Raw genomic sequence first — 14,075 nt, 5'->3', positions numbered from 1 at the left:
TTGCCCTTTAATTGCCCTTTTATTGCCCTTTTACTGCCCTTTTATTGCCTTTTTATTGCCCTTTTATTGCCCTTTTCCGGCTTTTTCCAGACTTTTCTGGGCCTTTTATTGCCCTTTTATTGTCTTTTTATTGCCCTTTTATTTCCCTTTTATTGCCCTTTTATTGCCTTTTTATTGCCTTTTTATTGCCCTGTTATTGCCCTGTTATTGCCCTTTTACTGCCCTTTTACTGCCCTTTTATTGCCTTTTTATTGCCGTTTTATTGTCCTTTTATAGCCCTTTAATTGCCCTTTTTTTGCCTTTTTATTGCCCTTTAATTGCCCTTTAATTGCCCTTTTCCGGCCTTTTATTGCCCTTTTCCGGCTTTTTCCAGACTTTTCTGGGCCTTTTATTGCCCTTTTATTGCCTTTTTATTGCCCTTTTACTGCCATTTTATTGCCCTTTTATTGCCCTTTTCTGCCCTTTTCCAGACTTTTCCAGCATTTTCTGGGCCATTTCCGGCTTTTTCCAGACTTTTCTGGGCCTTTTATTGCCCTTTTATTGCCTTTTTATTGCCCTTTTATGGGCTTTTTATTGCCCTTTAATTGCCCTTTTCTGGCCTTTTATTGCCCTTTTCCGGCTTTTTCCAGACTTTTCCGACCTTTTCTGGGCCTTTTATTGCCCTTTTATTGCTCTTTTATTGCCCTTTAATTGCCCTTTTCCGGCATTTTCTGGGCCTTTTCCGGCTTTTTCCAGACTTTTCTGGGCCTTTTATTGCCTTTTTATTGCCCTTTTATTGGCTTTTTATTGCCCTTTTATTGCCATTTTATTGGCTTTTTATTGCCCTTTTCCGGCTTTTTTCCAGAATTTTCCGGACTTTTCTGGGCCTTTTTCTGGCCTTTTATTGCCCTTTTATTGACATTTTATTGCCCTTTTCTGGCTTTTTCCAGAATTTTCCGGCCTTTTCCAGACTTTTCCGGCCTTTTCTGGGCCTTTTATTGCCTTTTTATTGCCCTTTTCCGGACTTTTCCAGCATTTTCTGGGCCATTTCCAGCTTTTTCTGGCCTTTTCCTGCCCTTTTTCCAGCATTTTCTGGCCTTTTCCAGCATTTTCCTGACCTTTTCCAGCCTTTTCCGGACTTTTCCAGAACTTTTTCCAGCTTTTTCCAGCATTTTCCCGCCTTTTTCCCTCACGTTTTCCCGCCTTTTTCCCTCACGTTTTCCCGCCTTTTTCCCCTCACGTTTTCCCGCCTTTTTTCCCTCACATTTTCCCGCCTTTTTCCCCTCACGTTTTCCCGCCCTTTTTCCCCTCACGTTTTCCCGCCTTTTTCTTCCCTCACGTTTTCCCGCCTTTTTTCCCATTTCCCGCCTTTTTCTTCCCTCACGTTTTCCCGCCTTTTTTCCCATTTTGCCGCCTTTTTCCCTCATGTTTTCCCGCCTTTTTTTCCCCTCAAAATCCCCCTTTTCTCCCCAAAATGGAACTGGGAGCCCCCAGCCCTTACTGGGAGCACTGGGAGCACTGGGAGCTTCCCCTCTTTGTATTTATTAAAGTTTTTTTTTGGGAAAAAATCTCCTTTTCTGGTCATTTCCGGGAGGGGGAGGGGCTGGCTGGGCCTTAATGAGATTATTATTATTATTATTATTATTATTATTATTATTATTATTATTATTATTATTATTATTATTATTATTATTATTATTATTATTATTGTTATTGTTATTATTATTATTATTATTATTATTATTATGTTTACATTATTATTATTATAACATCATTATTATTATTATTATTATCATTATTATTATGTTTTCATTATATTATTATTATTATTATTATTATCATTATTATTATTATTATTACTATTATTATTATTATCATCATTATCATCATCATTATCATTATCATTATCATTATTATTATTTTACTATTATTATTACCATTATTACCATTATTACCATTATTATTATTACTAATATAATTATTACAATTATTATTACCATTATTACTATTACTATTATTGCCATTATTGCTATTATTATTATTATTATTATTATTATTATCATCATTATCATCATTATCATCATTATCATTATCATTATTTTACTATTATTATTACCATTATTACCATTATTACAATTATTATTATTACTATTATAATTATTACCATTATTATTACCATTATTACCATTATTAATATTACTATTATTATTACCATTATTACCATTATTATTATTATTATTATTATAATTATTACCATTATTATTACCATTATTACCATTATTATTATTACTATTATTGCCATTATTGCTATTATTATTACAATAATAATAATAATAATAATAATAATAATAATAATAATGATAATAATAATAATTATTATTATTATTATTATTATTATTACTATTATCATTATCATTATCATTATTATCATTATTATCACTATTATCATCATTATCATTATCATTATTATCATTATTATCATCATCATCATCATTATTATTACTATTATTACTATTAATCGTAACAGGCAAAAAAATTAAAACCGAAATAATTTTAAAACCACGTAAAAGGTTTTTTAAAAATTCTTAATTAACGAAGTTAATTTAAAAATTAAAACTAAATTAAATATTAAAAATTTTAGGTTTATAACTTAAAAGTTTAAATTAAAAATGAAATGGAATTTAAATGTTAAGTTTTTCATCTAAATTTAAACATTTTAATTTAAGTTTACATTTAAAAATTTAAATATAAATTTAAATTGAATTGAAATGTTAAGTTTTACATCTAAATTTAAACATTTAAATTTAAATTTACATTTAAAAATTTAAATATAAATTTAAACTGAATTTAAATGTTAAGTTTTAAGTCTGAATTTAAACATTTAAATTCAATTTAAATTTAAAAATTAAAATGAAATTGAATTTAAATTTTAAGTTTCAAATATAATTTAAACATTTTAATTGAATTTAAAAATTTAAGTTAAAAATTAAAATGAAACTGAAATTAAATTATAAGTTTTAAATCTAAATTTAAACATTTTAAGTGAATTTAAATTAAAAAATTTAAGAATTTAAATTTAAAATTTAAAATTAAAATTAAAAATTAAAGTTAAAAATTTTAAAAATTAAAATTAAAAATTAAAATTAAAATTAAAATTAAAAATTAAAATTAAAATTAAAATTAAAATTAAAAATTAAAATTAAAAATTAAAAATAATTAAAAATTAAAAAGTTAATTTTAATTAAAAATTAAAATTAAAATTAAAAAAGAATTTAAATTTTAAAATTTTAAAAATTTAAATTTTAAAATTTTAAAATTTAAAAATTTAAATTTAAAAATTTAAAAATTTCAATTTAAAAATTTAAAAATTTTAATTTAAAAATTTAAAAATTTAAATTTAAAAATTTAAATGAAGCCGAAAATTAAGATTTAAATCCAACTCAAAATTAAAATTTAAATTAAACCCAAAACTAAAACTGAAATAAAATTTAAAACGAAAATTAAACTTCAATTAAAAATTAATTCAGATTAATTAAAACCCAAACAAATCCCGCAATTCCCGGAATTTTTTACCCCAAAATCCCGGATTTTCCCCCCAAACCGTGCCTCAGTTTCCCTGCTCCGTTTTATTCCCGCCCTCAGCGGAGGAGGGGCCACAGGAGGAAGGGGAGGAGCCACCCGGGCCCGCCCAGGGATTGGCCCCGCCCCACCGGCGCCTTCCCCCCGTCCTTGCGCCCCATTGGCCGCCCGGAGCCCACGTGACCGGCGGCCATCTTGTCTCCGGCGGCCATCTTATCCTCGGTGGCCATTTTATCATCGGCGGCCATCTTGTTTCCGGCGGCCATCTTGTTTCCGGCGGCCATCTTGTCACCGGAAGCCGTCTTGTTTCCGGCGGCCATCTTATCTCCGGCGGCCATCTTGTCTCCGGCGGCCATCTTGTCACCGGAAGCCATCTTGTTTCCGGCGGCCATCTTGTCTCCGGCGGCCATCTTGTCACCGGCGGCCATCTTGTCACCAGAAGCCATCTTGTCACCAGAAGCCATCTTGTCTCCTGAGGCTGTTTTATTCCCGGCGGCCATCTTGTCCCCAGCCGCCATCTTGTCCCCAGCCGCCATCTTGTCCCCAGCCGCCATCTTGTCTCCTGAGGCCGTTTTATTCCCAGCCACCATCTTGCCCCCGCCCGCCCGCCTTCCCCCGACACCCGCGCCTCGCTCCGGCGCGGCCGTTCCGGCGTCGCCGTGCCTCACACCACCCTCGCCGGCGGCCATATTGGCGCCCTCCTCCCCGGCGTTGCCGTCGGCCATCTTGGTGGCGTTTGTGGGCGGGGCCGTGGGGGCGTGGCCGTGCGGCAGCAGCTCCAGGCGCGGCAGGTCGGGGGCGAAGAGCGTTGTCCCGCCCAGCTGCCGGTTGCAGAGGTCGCCATGACAGCAGGAGCCGGCGATGGCGGCGTCGGCGTCGCCGCGGCGCTCCCGGGCGCAGTCGCCATCGGGGACGCAGCCGCGCACCTCGCGCCGGAGGGTGTGGTTACCTGGGAGGGGGGCGGGGTTTAAAGGGGGCGGGGCTTAAAGGGGGCGGGGTTTAAAGGGGGCGTGGCCAAGAGGGGAATCCCCGCCCCCGTGCGTTATCAGCTCACCCAATCACAAGGGGCGGGTTTAAAGGGGGCGGGGTTTAAAGGGGCGGGGTTTAAAGGGGGTGGGGTTTAAAGGGGCGGGGTTTAAAGGGGCGGGGTTTAAAGGGGGCGGGGTTTAAAGGGGCGGGGTTTAAAGGGGCGGGGTTTAAAGGGGCGGGGTTTAAAGGGGCGGGGTTTAAATGAGGCAGGGTTTAAAGGGGCGGGGTTTAAAGGGGCGGGGTTTAAAGGGGCGGGGTTTAAAGGGGCGGGGTTTAAGGGGGCGGGGGTTTTAAGGGGCGGGGTTTAAAGGGGGCGGGGTTTAAAGGGGCGGGGTTTAAAGGGGCGGGGTTTAAAGGGGTGTGGCCAGGAGGGGAAGCCCCGCCCCCCGTGCGTTATCAGCTCACCCAATCGCAGGGTGACGTTGCCATGGAAACAGCCGCGGTGGTCGCCGTGGCAATGGACGACGGTGCCGGGGGGGCAGGGCCCGGTGGGGGGGCAGCCGAAGCAGCGCAGGCCGTTGGGGGGAGGGGCCGTGGTGTTGGCTACGGGGGGAGGGGAGGGGAGGGTCAAAGGTCACGGGGTCAAAGGTCACGGGGTCAAAGGTCATGGGGTCAAAGGTCACGGACCCCTCCTTGAATCAATGCACTGGGAGCGCCCTCCCAGTACATCCCAGTATAAACCAGTACATCCCAGTACATCTCAGTACATCCCAGTACATCTCAGTACATCCCAGTATGTCCCAGTATAAACCAGTACGTCCCAGTTAAAGGGGATCCCGGCAAAAATCTTCTTCTGGTGCCGCCCACTTTCCCCCATTCCCCTCCCAGTCCCTCCCAGTCCCCTCCCAGTTTATCCCAGTCCCTCCCAGTCCCTCCCAGTCCCTCCCAATCCCCTCCCAATTCCCTCCCAGTTCCCTCCCAGTTCCCCCCAGTCCCTTCCAATCCCCTCCCAGTTTATCCCAGTCCCTCCCAGTCCCCTCCCAGTCCCTCCCAGTCCGTCCCAGTCCCTCCCAGCCCCTCCCAGTCCCCTCCCAGTCCCCTCCCAGTTTATCCCAGTCCCTCCCAGTCCCTCCCAATCCCATCCCAGTCCCTCCCAGTGCCCCCAGTCCGCACCGCTCTCGCTCCCCAGTGCTCCCAGTGCTCCCAGTTCCCCGTTGCAGGATTCCCCGTTGCAGTTGCGGCGCCGCTCGAACAGAACCAGCCCCGGCAGCTGCAGCGCCCGGGCCAGAGCCCCCGGCTGACCCCGGCCACAGCCCCGGGCGGTCAGCGCCAGGCCACCGGCACCTGGGGGCACGGAAAGGTCACGGGGTCACGGGAAGGTCACAGAAAGGTCAAGGGGGTCACAGAAAGGTCACGGGGGTCACTCAGGGGTCACTCAGGGGTCATTGGTGTCACTCAGGGGTCATTGGGGTCACTCAGGGGTCACTCAGGGGTCACTAAGGGGTCACTCAGGGGTGATTGGGGTCACTCAGAATCACTCAGGGGTCATTGGGGTCACTCAGGGGTCACTCAGGGGTCACTCAGGGTCACTTATGGGGTCACTCAGGGGTCACTGAGGTCACTCAGGGGTCACTCAGGGGTCACTCAGGGGTCACTCAGGGGTCACTCAGGGGTCATTGGGGTCACTCAGGGTCACTCAGGGGTCACTCAGGGGTCACTCAGGGGTCACTCAGGGTCACTCAGGGTCACTCAGGGTCACTCAGGGGTCACCCAGGGGTCACTCAGGGGTCACAGAAAGGTCATGGGGTCACTCAGGGGTCACTCAGGGGTCACAGAAAGGTCATGGGGTCACTCAGGGGTCACTCAGGGGTCACTCAGGGGTCACTCAGGGTCACTTATGGGGTCACTCAGGGGTCACTGAGGTCACTCAGGGGTCACTCAGGGGTCACTCAGGGGTCACTCAGGGGTCACTGAGGTCACTCAGGGGTCACCCAGGGGTCACTCAGGGGTCACAGACCTGAAGAGATCCAGCCCCACATCATCCCCTGCCCCACATCATCCCCTGCCCCACATCTCCCCACAGAACAAACCCAAAAAGGTCCTGCCCCACATTTCCCACCCCACATTTCCCACCCCACATCTCCCACCCCACATCTCCCACCCCACATCTCCCACCCCACATTTCCCACACCACATTTCTCACCCCACATTTCCCACCCTACATCCCTGCCCCACATCTCCCACCCCACATCCCTGCCCCACATCCCTGCCCCACATCATCCCCTGCCCCCCACTCACTCCAGCTGAGAACGGCCAGGGCCTCGCTGCACACGTCGCTCTCCGTGGGGCAGGAGACGTTCCTGGGCTGGCGGCAGCTGCCGTCGTCATCCTCCCCACAGCTCAGGCACTGCAGCCCCATGGAGCCTGCCCCACACATTCCAGCCCCACACATTTCCACACATCCCTGCCCCACACATCCCTGCCCCACACATTTCCACCCATCCCAGCCCCACACATTTCCACCCATCCCTGCCCCACACATTCCAGCCCCACACATTCCAGCCCCACACATTTCCACACATCCCTGCCCCACACATTTCCACCCATCCCTGCCCCACACATTCCAGCCCCACACACTTCCACCCATCCCTGCCCCACACATCCCTGCCCCACACATTTCCACCCATCCCTGCCCCACACATCCCTGCCCCGTGGAGCCTGCCCCACATATTCCAGCCCCACACGTCACTGCCCCACAGATTCCTGCCCCACACATTTCCACCCCACGGAGCCTGCCCCACACATCCCTGCCCCATGGAGCCTGCCCCACACATCCCTGCCCCACACATCCCTGCCCCATGGAGCCTGCCCCACACATTTCCACCCCACAGGTCACTGCTTCACGCATCACTGCACCACAGGACCCCGCCCCACACGTTCCCACCCCACGGGTCCCCGCCCCACACGTCACCGGCCCCAAACATCACCGCGCCCTCCCCGCCAGGCCCACGACGTGTCCGGGCCTGTCCCAGCCCCACCCACGGCACACCCCGGTACCCCCCGCCCCACGGCTGCTGCCCCACAGCCCCCTGGCACCCCCCTGCCCCATAGATCTCATCCTCAACATCCCCCGTCCCATAGATCTCATCCTCAATGTCCCCTGCCCCACAGATCTCAGCCTTGTCAGCCCCTGCCCCACAGATCTCAGCCCTGACACTCACCCGCCCCATAGATCTGGTCCCAAGCAACCTCCTGCCCCACAGATCTCAGCTGTGCCACCCCTTGCCCCACAGATCAGACCCCCAACACCTCCTGCCCCACAGATCTCAGCTGTGCCACCCCTTGCCCCATAGATCAGACCCCCAACACCTCCTGCCCCACAGATCTCAGCCCTGACACCCACCTGCCCCAGCCCCATAGATCTGACCACTGACACCCCCCCTGCCCCACAGCTTCTGCCCCACAGGGCCCTGCCACCCCACCCTCCCAGCCCCACAGACTCCCCTGCCCCACAGATCTGACCCCAAACACCTTTCCTGCCCCACAGGCCCCTGACACTTCACTGTCCCTGCCCCACAAGTCCCCTGCCCCACAAATCTCATCCCCACAGCCCCTGCCCCACATCCCCCAGCCCCAGCCCCACACGCGTCACCCCTCAAACCCCCCCTGCCCCACAAACCCTGACCCCGCCTCACCCCACAGATCCCCCCCAGTGCCCCCCAAGTGCCCCCCAAGTGCCCCCCAAGTGCCCCCCGTACCTGGCAGCAGCAGCAGCAGCAGCGGCAGCAGCCGGGCCCCCCCCATGGCCCGGCCCCACATCTCGGCCAGGCCCCGGGGCCGTGGGGCAGAGCCGCCCCATTTATGAGAGCCGGGACTGGGTGGGGCGCGGGTGGGGCGAAGGTGGGGGGCCCTCGGGGCTTCCCCGCCCCATAGCGCGGCCCACGGCGCCCCACGGCATCCCCGCCCCACAGCGCGGCTGCTGCCGGGCTCTGTGCCCCATAGCGCAGCGCCAAAGCTGCGCCCCACGGAACAGCCCCACAGAAAAACCCCAGAGAGGAGTCCTAAAGCTCTGCCCTATAGAAATGCCCTATAGAAAGATCCCATAGATCATCCCCCATAGCTCTGCCCCATAGAAAGATCCCAAAGCTCATCCCCTATAGCTCTGCCCCATAGAAAGATCCCATAGCTCATCCCCCAAAGCTCTGCCCCATAGAAAGATCCCATAGCTCAACCCCCAAAGCTCTGCCCCATAGAAAGATCCCATAGCTCATCCCCTATAGCTCTGCCCTATAGCTCTGCCCCATAGAAAAGCCCCCATAACTCATCCCCTATAGCTCTGCCCCATAGCTCTGCCCCCCATAGAAAGATCCAATGGCTCAACCCCCAAAGCTCTGCCCCATAGAAAAGCCCCCATAGCTCTGCCCCATAGCTCTGCCCCATAGAAAAGCCCCCCATAGCTCTGCCCTATAGCTCTGCCCTATAGCAAAGCCCCATAGAAAGATCCCATAGATCATCCCCCATAGCTCTGCCCCATAGAAAAGCCCCCATAGCTCTGCCCCATAGCTCTGCCCCATAGAAAAGCCCCACCCCCAGGCGCTCCCGGGGGGGGGTCCCTTTATATCACCTGGGGGGGAGGGGGAGGGGCTTGTTCCAGGCCCCTCCCCCCACACCTGGAATTTGGGGGAGGAAATGATGGGGGAGGGGGAGGGGCGGGCCGGACACTCCTTAGCGCCCCTCCCCCACCCCCCCGCCCCTCCCCCCCACCCCCCCCGAAACCACGCACGCGGCACCGGAAGTGACCAATCAGGTTTTATTGGGGGGGGGAGGGGCTATAAATAAGGGGTGGGGGGAGGGGCGGTCAGGGCAGGAGGAGGGGGAGGGGCAGCAGGAGGAGGAGGAGGAGTGGGGGGAGGGGCGATGAGGAAGGGGCGGAGCCGGAGACCCCGGGGGGGCCGGGTGGGGGAGGGGCGGCGGTGACGGGGAAGGCGGCGGGGGAGGGGGGGGGGGGCGGCAGCGGGGTGGGGGAGGGGGAGGGGCGGCGGCGGTGACGTCACGGGGGGCGGGGGTTGACCCCGGGACCCCCCACCGAGATGGCCCCGCCCGGCGCCACCATGATGGCGGCGGTGACGTCATCGCCCGCGGTGACGTCACCCGAGGTGGCGGCCGAGGCCACGCCCCCCGCGGTGGCCGCCGGGACTTTGTCACCTCCTCCTGGGGGGGAGGGGACGGAGGTGACAGCGATGGTGGTGGCATCTCCGGGGGCTTCGGGGACGCGTCCCAAAGTGTCCCTGGGGTCACCGGTGGCACTTGGGTCTTCTGTCCCCTCCATGGCCACGCCCCCAGGGGTGGCCACCAGGATTTTGTCACCTCCTGGGGACGTGGTCACGACTCCAGTTGTGGTGGTGGCATCTCCGGTGACGTCATTGAGGTGTCCCAAAGTGTCCCTGGGGTCACCGGTGGCACTCGGGTCTTCGGTCACCTCCATGGCCACCTCTCTATTGGTGGCCACCAGGACTTTGTCACTTCCTGGGGACGTGGTCACGACTCCAGTTGTGCTGGTGGCATCTCTGGTGACATCACTGAGGTGTCCCAAAGTGTCCCAGGAGCAGTTGGTGGCACTGGGCTGGGCTGTCCCCTCCATGGCCACGTCCCCACCAGGGCCCAGCAGGGATTTGTCACTTCCTGGGGACGTGGTCACGGCTCCCGTTGTGGTGGTGGCATCTCCGGGGACATCGGGGACACGTCCCAAAGTGTCCCAGGAGCAGTTGGTGGCACCGGGCTGGGCCGTCCCCTCCATGGCCACGTCCCCACCTGGGGCCACCAGGACCTTGTCACCTCCTGGGGACACTGGATCAGAGGTCACCGTGGTGGTGGCATCTCCAGGGGCTTCGGTGACGCGTCCCAAAGTGTCCCTGGGGTCACCGGTGGCACTTGGGTCTTCGGTCACCTCCATGGCCACGTCCCCACTGGTGGCCACCAGGACTTTGTCACTTCCTGGGGACGCTGGGACAGAGGTCACCATGGTGGTGGCATCTTCAATGACGTCATTGAGGTGTCCCAAAGTGTCCCTGGGGTCACCGGTGGCACTCGGGTCTTCGGTCACCTCCATGGCCACGCCCCCTGTGGTGGCCACCAGGACTTTGTCACCTCCTGGGGACGTGGTCACGGCTCCAGTTGTGCTGGTGGCATCTTCAATGACGTCACTGAGGTGTCCCAAAGTGTCCCTGGAGCAGTTGGTGGCACCGGGCTGGGCCGTCACCTCCATGGCCACGTCCCCACCTGGGGCCACCAGGACTTTGTCACCTCCTGGGGACGCTGGGACAGAGGTCACCGTGGTGGTGGCATCTCCAGTGACATCATTGAGGTGTCCCAAAGTGTCCCTGGGGTCACCGGTGGCACTTGGGTCTTCTGTCCCCTCCATGGCCACGCCCCCAGCGGTGGCCACCAGGACTTTGTCACCTCCTGGGGACGTGGTCACGTCTCCACTTGTGGTGGTGGCATCTCCGGGGACATCGGGGACACGTCCCAAAGTGTCCCAGGAGCAGTTGGTGGCACCTGGGGCTTCGGTCACCGCCATGGCCACGCCCCCTGCGGTGGCCACCAGGACTTTGTCACCTCCTGGGGACGCTGGGACAGAGGTCACCATGGTGGTGGCATCTCCAGAGGCTTCAGTGACGCATCCCAAAGTGTCCCTGGGGTCACCGGTGGCACTCGGGTCTTCTGTCCCCTCCATGGCCACGTCCCCAGCGGTGGCCACCAGGACTTTGTCACCTCCTGGGGACGCTGGGACAGAGGTCACGGCCGTGGTGGCATCTCCGGTGACGTCACTGAGGTGTCCCAAAGTGTCCCAGGAGCAGTTGGTGGCACCGGGCTGGGCTGTCCCCTCCATGGCCACGTCCCCACCTGGGGCCACCAGGACTTTGTCACCTCCTGGGGACGCTGGGACAGAGGTCACCATGGTGGTGGCATCTCCGGTGACATCATTGAGGTGTCCCAAAGTGTCCCCAAGGCCACCGGTGACACCCGGTCCCTGTGTCCCCCTCCATGGCCACGTCCCCTCTGGTGGCCACCAGGACTTTGTCACCTCCTGGGGACGCTGGCCCCGAGGTCACGGCCGTGGTGGCACCTCCGGTGACGTCACTCAGGTGTCCCTCGATGTCCCCAAGGCCCCCTGGTCCCTCCGTGGCCCCGCCCCTTTCGGTGACGTCATCGCCGGGGCAGTCCGGGGGGAGGGGGGGAGGGGCGGGCGCGGGGGGGAGGGGCGGCGGGGGGGGGGAGCAGAGGGGGGTGGGGGAGGGGAAGGTGGGGGCGGCCCAGAGGGGGGGGCTCAGAGCTGTGGGGGGAGGGGGAGAGAGAGAGAGAGGGGGGGGGGAGGGGTCAGGGTGGGGGTGGGGAACCCCCTGAGTGCCCCATGGAGACCCCAGACCCCATAGGGACCCCCCCTGCCCCATAGAGACCCCCCTGTGCCCCATAGGGACCCCCCCTGCCCCATAGATCCCATAGAGACCCCATAGAGACCCCATAGGGACCCCTCTGCCCCATAGAGACCCCCCTGTGCCCCATAGATCCCATAGAGACCCCCCTGCCCCATAGATCCCACATAACCCCCTGAGTGCCCCATAGAGACCCCATAGAGACCCCATAGAGACCCCAAACCCCATAGAGACCTCTTAGAGACCCCCCCACTGCCCCATAGACCCCATAGAGACCCCACAGACCCCCCTGAGTGCCCCATAGAGACCCCTCTGCCCCATAGAGACCTCATAGACCCCATAGAGACCCCATCAGAACCCCATAGAGACCCCAAAGAGACCCCATAGAGACCCCATAGAGACCCCATAGAGACCCCATAGAGATCCCACAGAGAGCCCCCACTGCCCCATAGAGACCCCATAGAGACCCCCCTGCCCCATAGACCCCATAGAGACCCCCATCAGAACCCCATAGAGACCCCAAAGAGACCCCATAGAGCCCCATAGAGACCCCATAGAGACCCCATAGAGACCCCATAGAGACCCAGAAGCTCCCCCAGAACCTCCCCAGCCCCCCACAGACCCCTCCCCACCCCACAGCACCCCCAGCCCCCCAACCCCCACACCCCATAGCGCCCATAGCCCCCCAACCCCCCCAGAAACCCCCAGCACCCCCAGCCCCCCATAGTCCCCCCAGCCCCCCAAATCACCCCACACACCCCCCGGCCCCCCACATCCCCCATAACCCCACAGACCCCCCACATCACCCCCATATCCCATCCCCCATCCCCCCAGCCCCCCATATCCCATCCCCCCATAGCACCCACAGCCCCCCAACCCCCCACATCACCCCCTCCATCCCCCCAGCCCCCCATATCCCATCCCCCATCCCCCCAGCCCCCCATAGCCCCAATCCCCCAGCCCCACACACCCCACACATCCCCCCATCCCCCCAGCCCCCCACATCACCCCCAGCCCCCCAGCCCCCCATATCCCATCCCCCATCCCCCCAGCCCCCCAGATCCCATCCCCCATCCCCCCCCAGCCCCCCACATCCCCCCCAGCCCCCCAGCTCCCCCCACAGACCCCCCAGGAGGGCTCCCAGCGCCAGCAGCAGCCGCAGCCCCCGCTCCATCCCGGGTGGGTGCGGGGCCCCAGCCCGGGGGGTCCCCCCTTTATCCCCGCCCCACCCCCACAATTCCCTCCGGGGCGGGGGGAGGGGCGGCGGCCCGGCCCAGGAATGTGGGGCGCCCGCCCCCGCCCCCCAATTATGGGCACCCGAGGCCGCCCCACCCCCACCTCTGCCCCACTGACCCCGGCTCGGGGTGGGGGGGGACCCTCCCTCCCCTCCCCCCACCCCGGGTTTGGGGGTTGCGCCCCAGAGATTGGGGGGAGGCTGCGCCCCACGGATTTGGGGTGTCCGTGACTCTGCCCCACAGATTTGGGGTGTCCATGACTCTGCCCCATAGATTTGGGGTTCCCATGACCCAGCCCCACAAATTTGGGGGGGTCCCTGGTGTCTCTGCCCCACAGATTTGGGGTGTCCATGACTCTGCCCCATAGATTTGGGGTGTCCATGACCCAGCCCCACAGATTTGGGGGTGTCCGTGACTCTGCCCCACAGATTTGGGGTGTCCATGACTCTGCCCCACAGATTTGGGGGGTCCGTGACTCTGCCCCATAGATTTGGGGTTTCCATAACCTAGCCCCACAGATTTGGGGGGTCCCTGGTGTCTCTGCCCCACGGATTTGGGGTGTCCAGGGGTTTCCATGACCCAGACCCACGGATTTGGGGTGTCCATGACTCTGCCCCACAGATTTGGGTTCCCTCCCGTCTCTGCCCCACAGATTTGGGGTGTCCGTGACTCTGCCCCATAGATTTGGGGGGGTCTCTGGTGTCTCTGCCCCACAGATTTGGGGTGTCCAGAGCATGGGCCCCCACAGATTTGGGGTCTCCCCTGTCCCAGCCCCACAGATCGGGACCCCCCCACGTTCCTGCCCCACACATTTGGGGCCTCGGCCCCTCCCCTCCCCCTCTCCCCTCCCCCCACATCCCGCTCCGCCCCTCCCCCACTA

At 55.5% G+C, this 14,075-nt stretch overlaps 3 protein-coding genes and 2 long non-coding RNA genes across 5 annotated transcripts in view; 1 reads left to right on the top strand and 4 right to left on the bottom strand.

Annotated features, from left to right (window-relative positions):
• Positions 1-1,167: 1,167 nt before the first annotated feature.
• LOC131590167 (uncharacterized) lies at positions 1,168-1,541 on the bottom strand. Its single transcript, XR_009280002.1, has 2 exons — positions 1,364-1,541; positions 1,168-1,313 (listed from the first exon to the last, which is right to left on the bottom strand). It is a non-coding gene; the product is annotated as an uncharacterized LOC131590167 (long non-coding RNA).
• Positions 1,542-3,573: 2,032 nt separating this feature from the next.
• Positions 3,574-8,830, bottom strand: LYPD3 (LY6/PLAUR domain containing 3). The gene is made up of 5 exons (XM_058860058.1): positions 8,286-8,830; positions 6,826-6,951; positions 5,701-5,871; positions 4,993-5,130; positions 3,574-4,507 (listed from the first exon to the last, which is right to left on the bottom strand). The coding sequence occupies exons 1-5, from the start codon at positions 8,344-8,346 to the stop codon at positions 3,618-3,620; spliced, it is 1,386 nt and encodes a 461-aa protein (XP_058716041.1). The 5' UTR covers positions 8,347-8,830; the 3' UTR covers positions 3,574-3,617.
• LOC131590165 (uncharacterized) lies at positions 5,969-6,497 on the bottom strand. Its single transcript, XR_009279999.1, has 3 exons — positions 6,435-6,497; positions 6,118-6,275; positions 5,969-6,084 (listed from the first exon to the last, which is right to left on the bottom strand). It is a non-coding gene; the product is annotated as an uncharacterized LOC131590165 (long non-coding RNA).
• Positions 8,831-9,577: 747 nt separating the features above from the next.
• On the bottom strand, positions 9,578-11,548 carry LOC131590129 (uncharacterized). Its single transcript, XM_058860027.1, has 2 exons — positions 10,051-11,548; positions 9,578-9,732 (listed from the first exon to the last, which is right to left on the bottom strand). Exons 1-2 carry the CDS (start codon positions 11,483-11,485, stop codon positions 9,578-9,580), a joined length of 1,590 nt encoding a protein of 529 aa, XP_058716010.1. The 5' UTR covers positions 11,486-11,548.
• A 23-nt stretch (positions 11,549-11,571) lies between these two features.
• The window catches only part of GRIK5 (glutamate ionotropic receptor kainate type subunit 5), a 25,606-nt gene continuing 23,102 nt past the window's right edge, over positions 11,572-14,075 (top strand). Inside the window, 2 exon segments of the mRNA XM_058860026.1 lie at positions 11,572-11,658; positions 13,084-13,139. Of these exon segments, the coding sequence (XP_058716009.1) occupies positions 11,572-11,658; positions 13,084-13,139 (143 nt within the window).

Source organism: Poecile atricapillus, chromosome 32 (assembly GCF_030490865.1).
Source record: "Poecile atricapillus isolate bPoeAtr1 chromosome 32, bPoeAtr1.hap1, whole genome shotgun sequence".
Taxonomy (NCBI): Eukaryota; Metazoa; Chordata; class Aves; order Passeriformes; family Paridae; genus Poecile; species Poecile atricapillus.
Note: the sequence above shows the minus strand (reverse complement) of the source record. Positions and strands in the feature narration are given on the sequence as shown.

Bases quoted from the DNA above. Each gene is read 5' to 3' on its own strand.
- LYPD3 (XM_058860058.1), bottom strand. From the start codon at position 8,346: ATGTGGGGCCGGGCCATGGGGGGGGCCCGGCTGCTGCCGCTGCTGCTG. The intron at 6,952-8,285 runs GTACGGGGGGCA...TGTGTGGGGCAG, and splicing joins GCTGCTGCTGCTGCTGCCAG to GCTCCATGGGGCTGCAGTGC. The intron at 5,872-6,825 runs GTGAGTGGGGGG...CCGTGCCCCCAG, and splicing joins CCTGGCCGTTCTCAGCTGGA to GTGCCGGTGGCCTGGCGCTG.
- LOC131590129 (XM_058860027.1), bottom strand. From the start codon at position 11,485: ATGGTGACCTCTGTCCCAGCGTCCCCAGGAGGTGACAAAGTCCTGGTG. The intron at 9,733-10,050 runs GTGACAAAGTCC...CCCCAGGAGGAG, and splicing joins CGTGACCACGTCCCCAGGAA to GTGACAAAGTCCCGGCGGCC.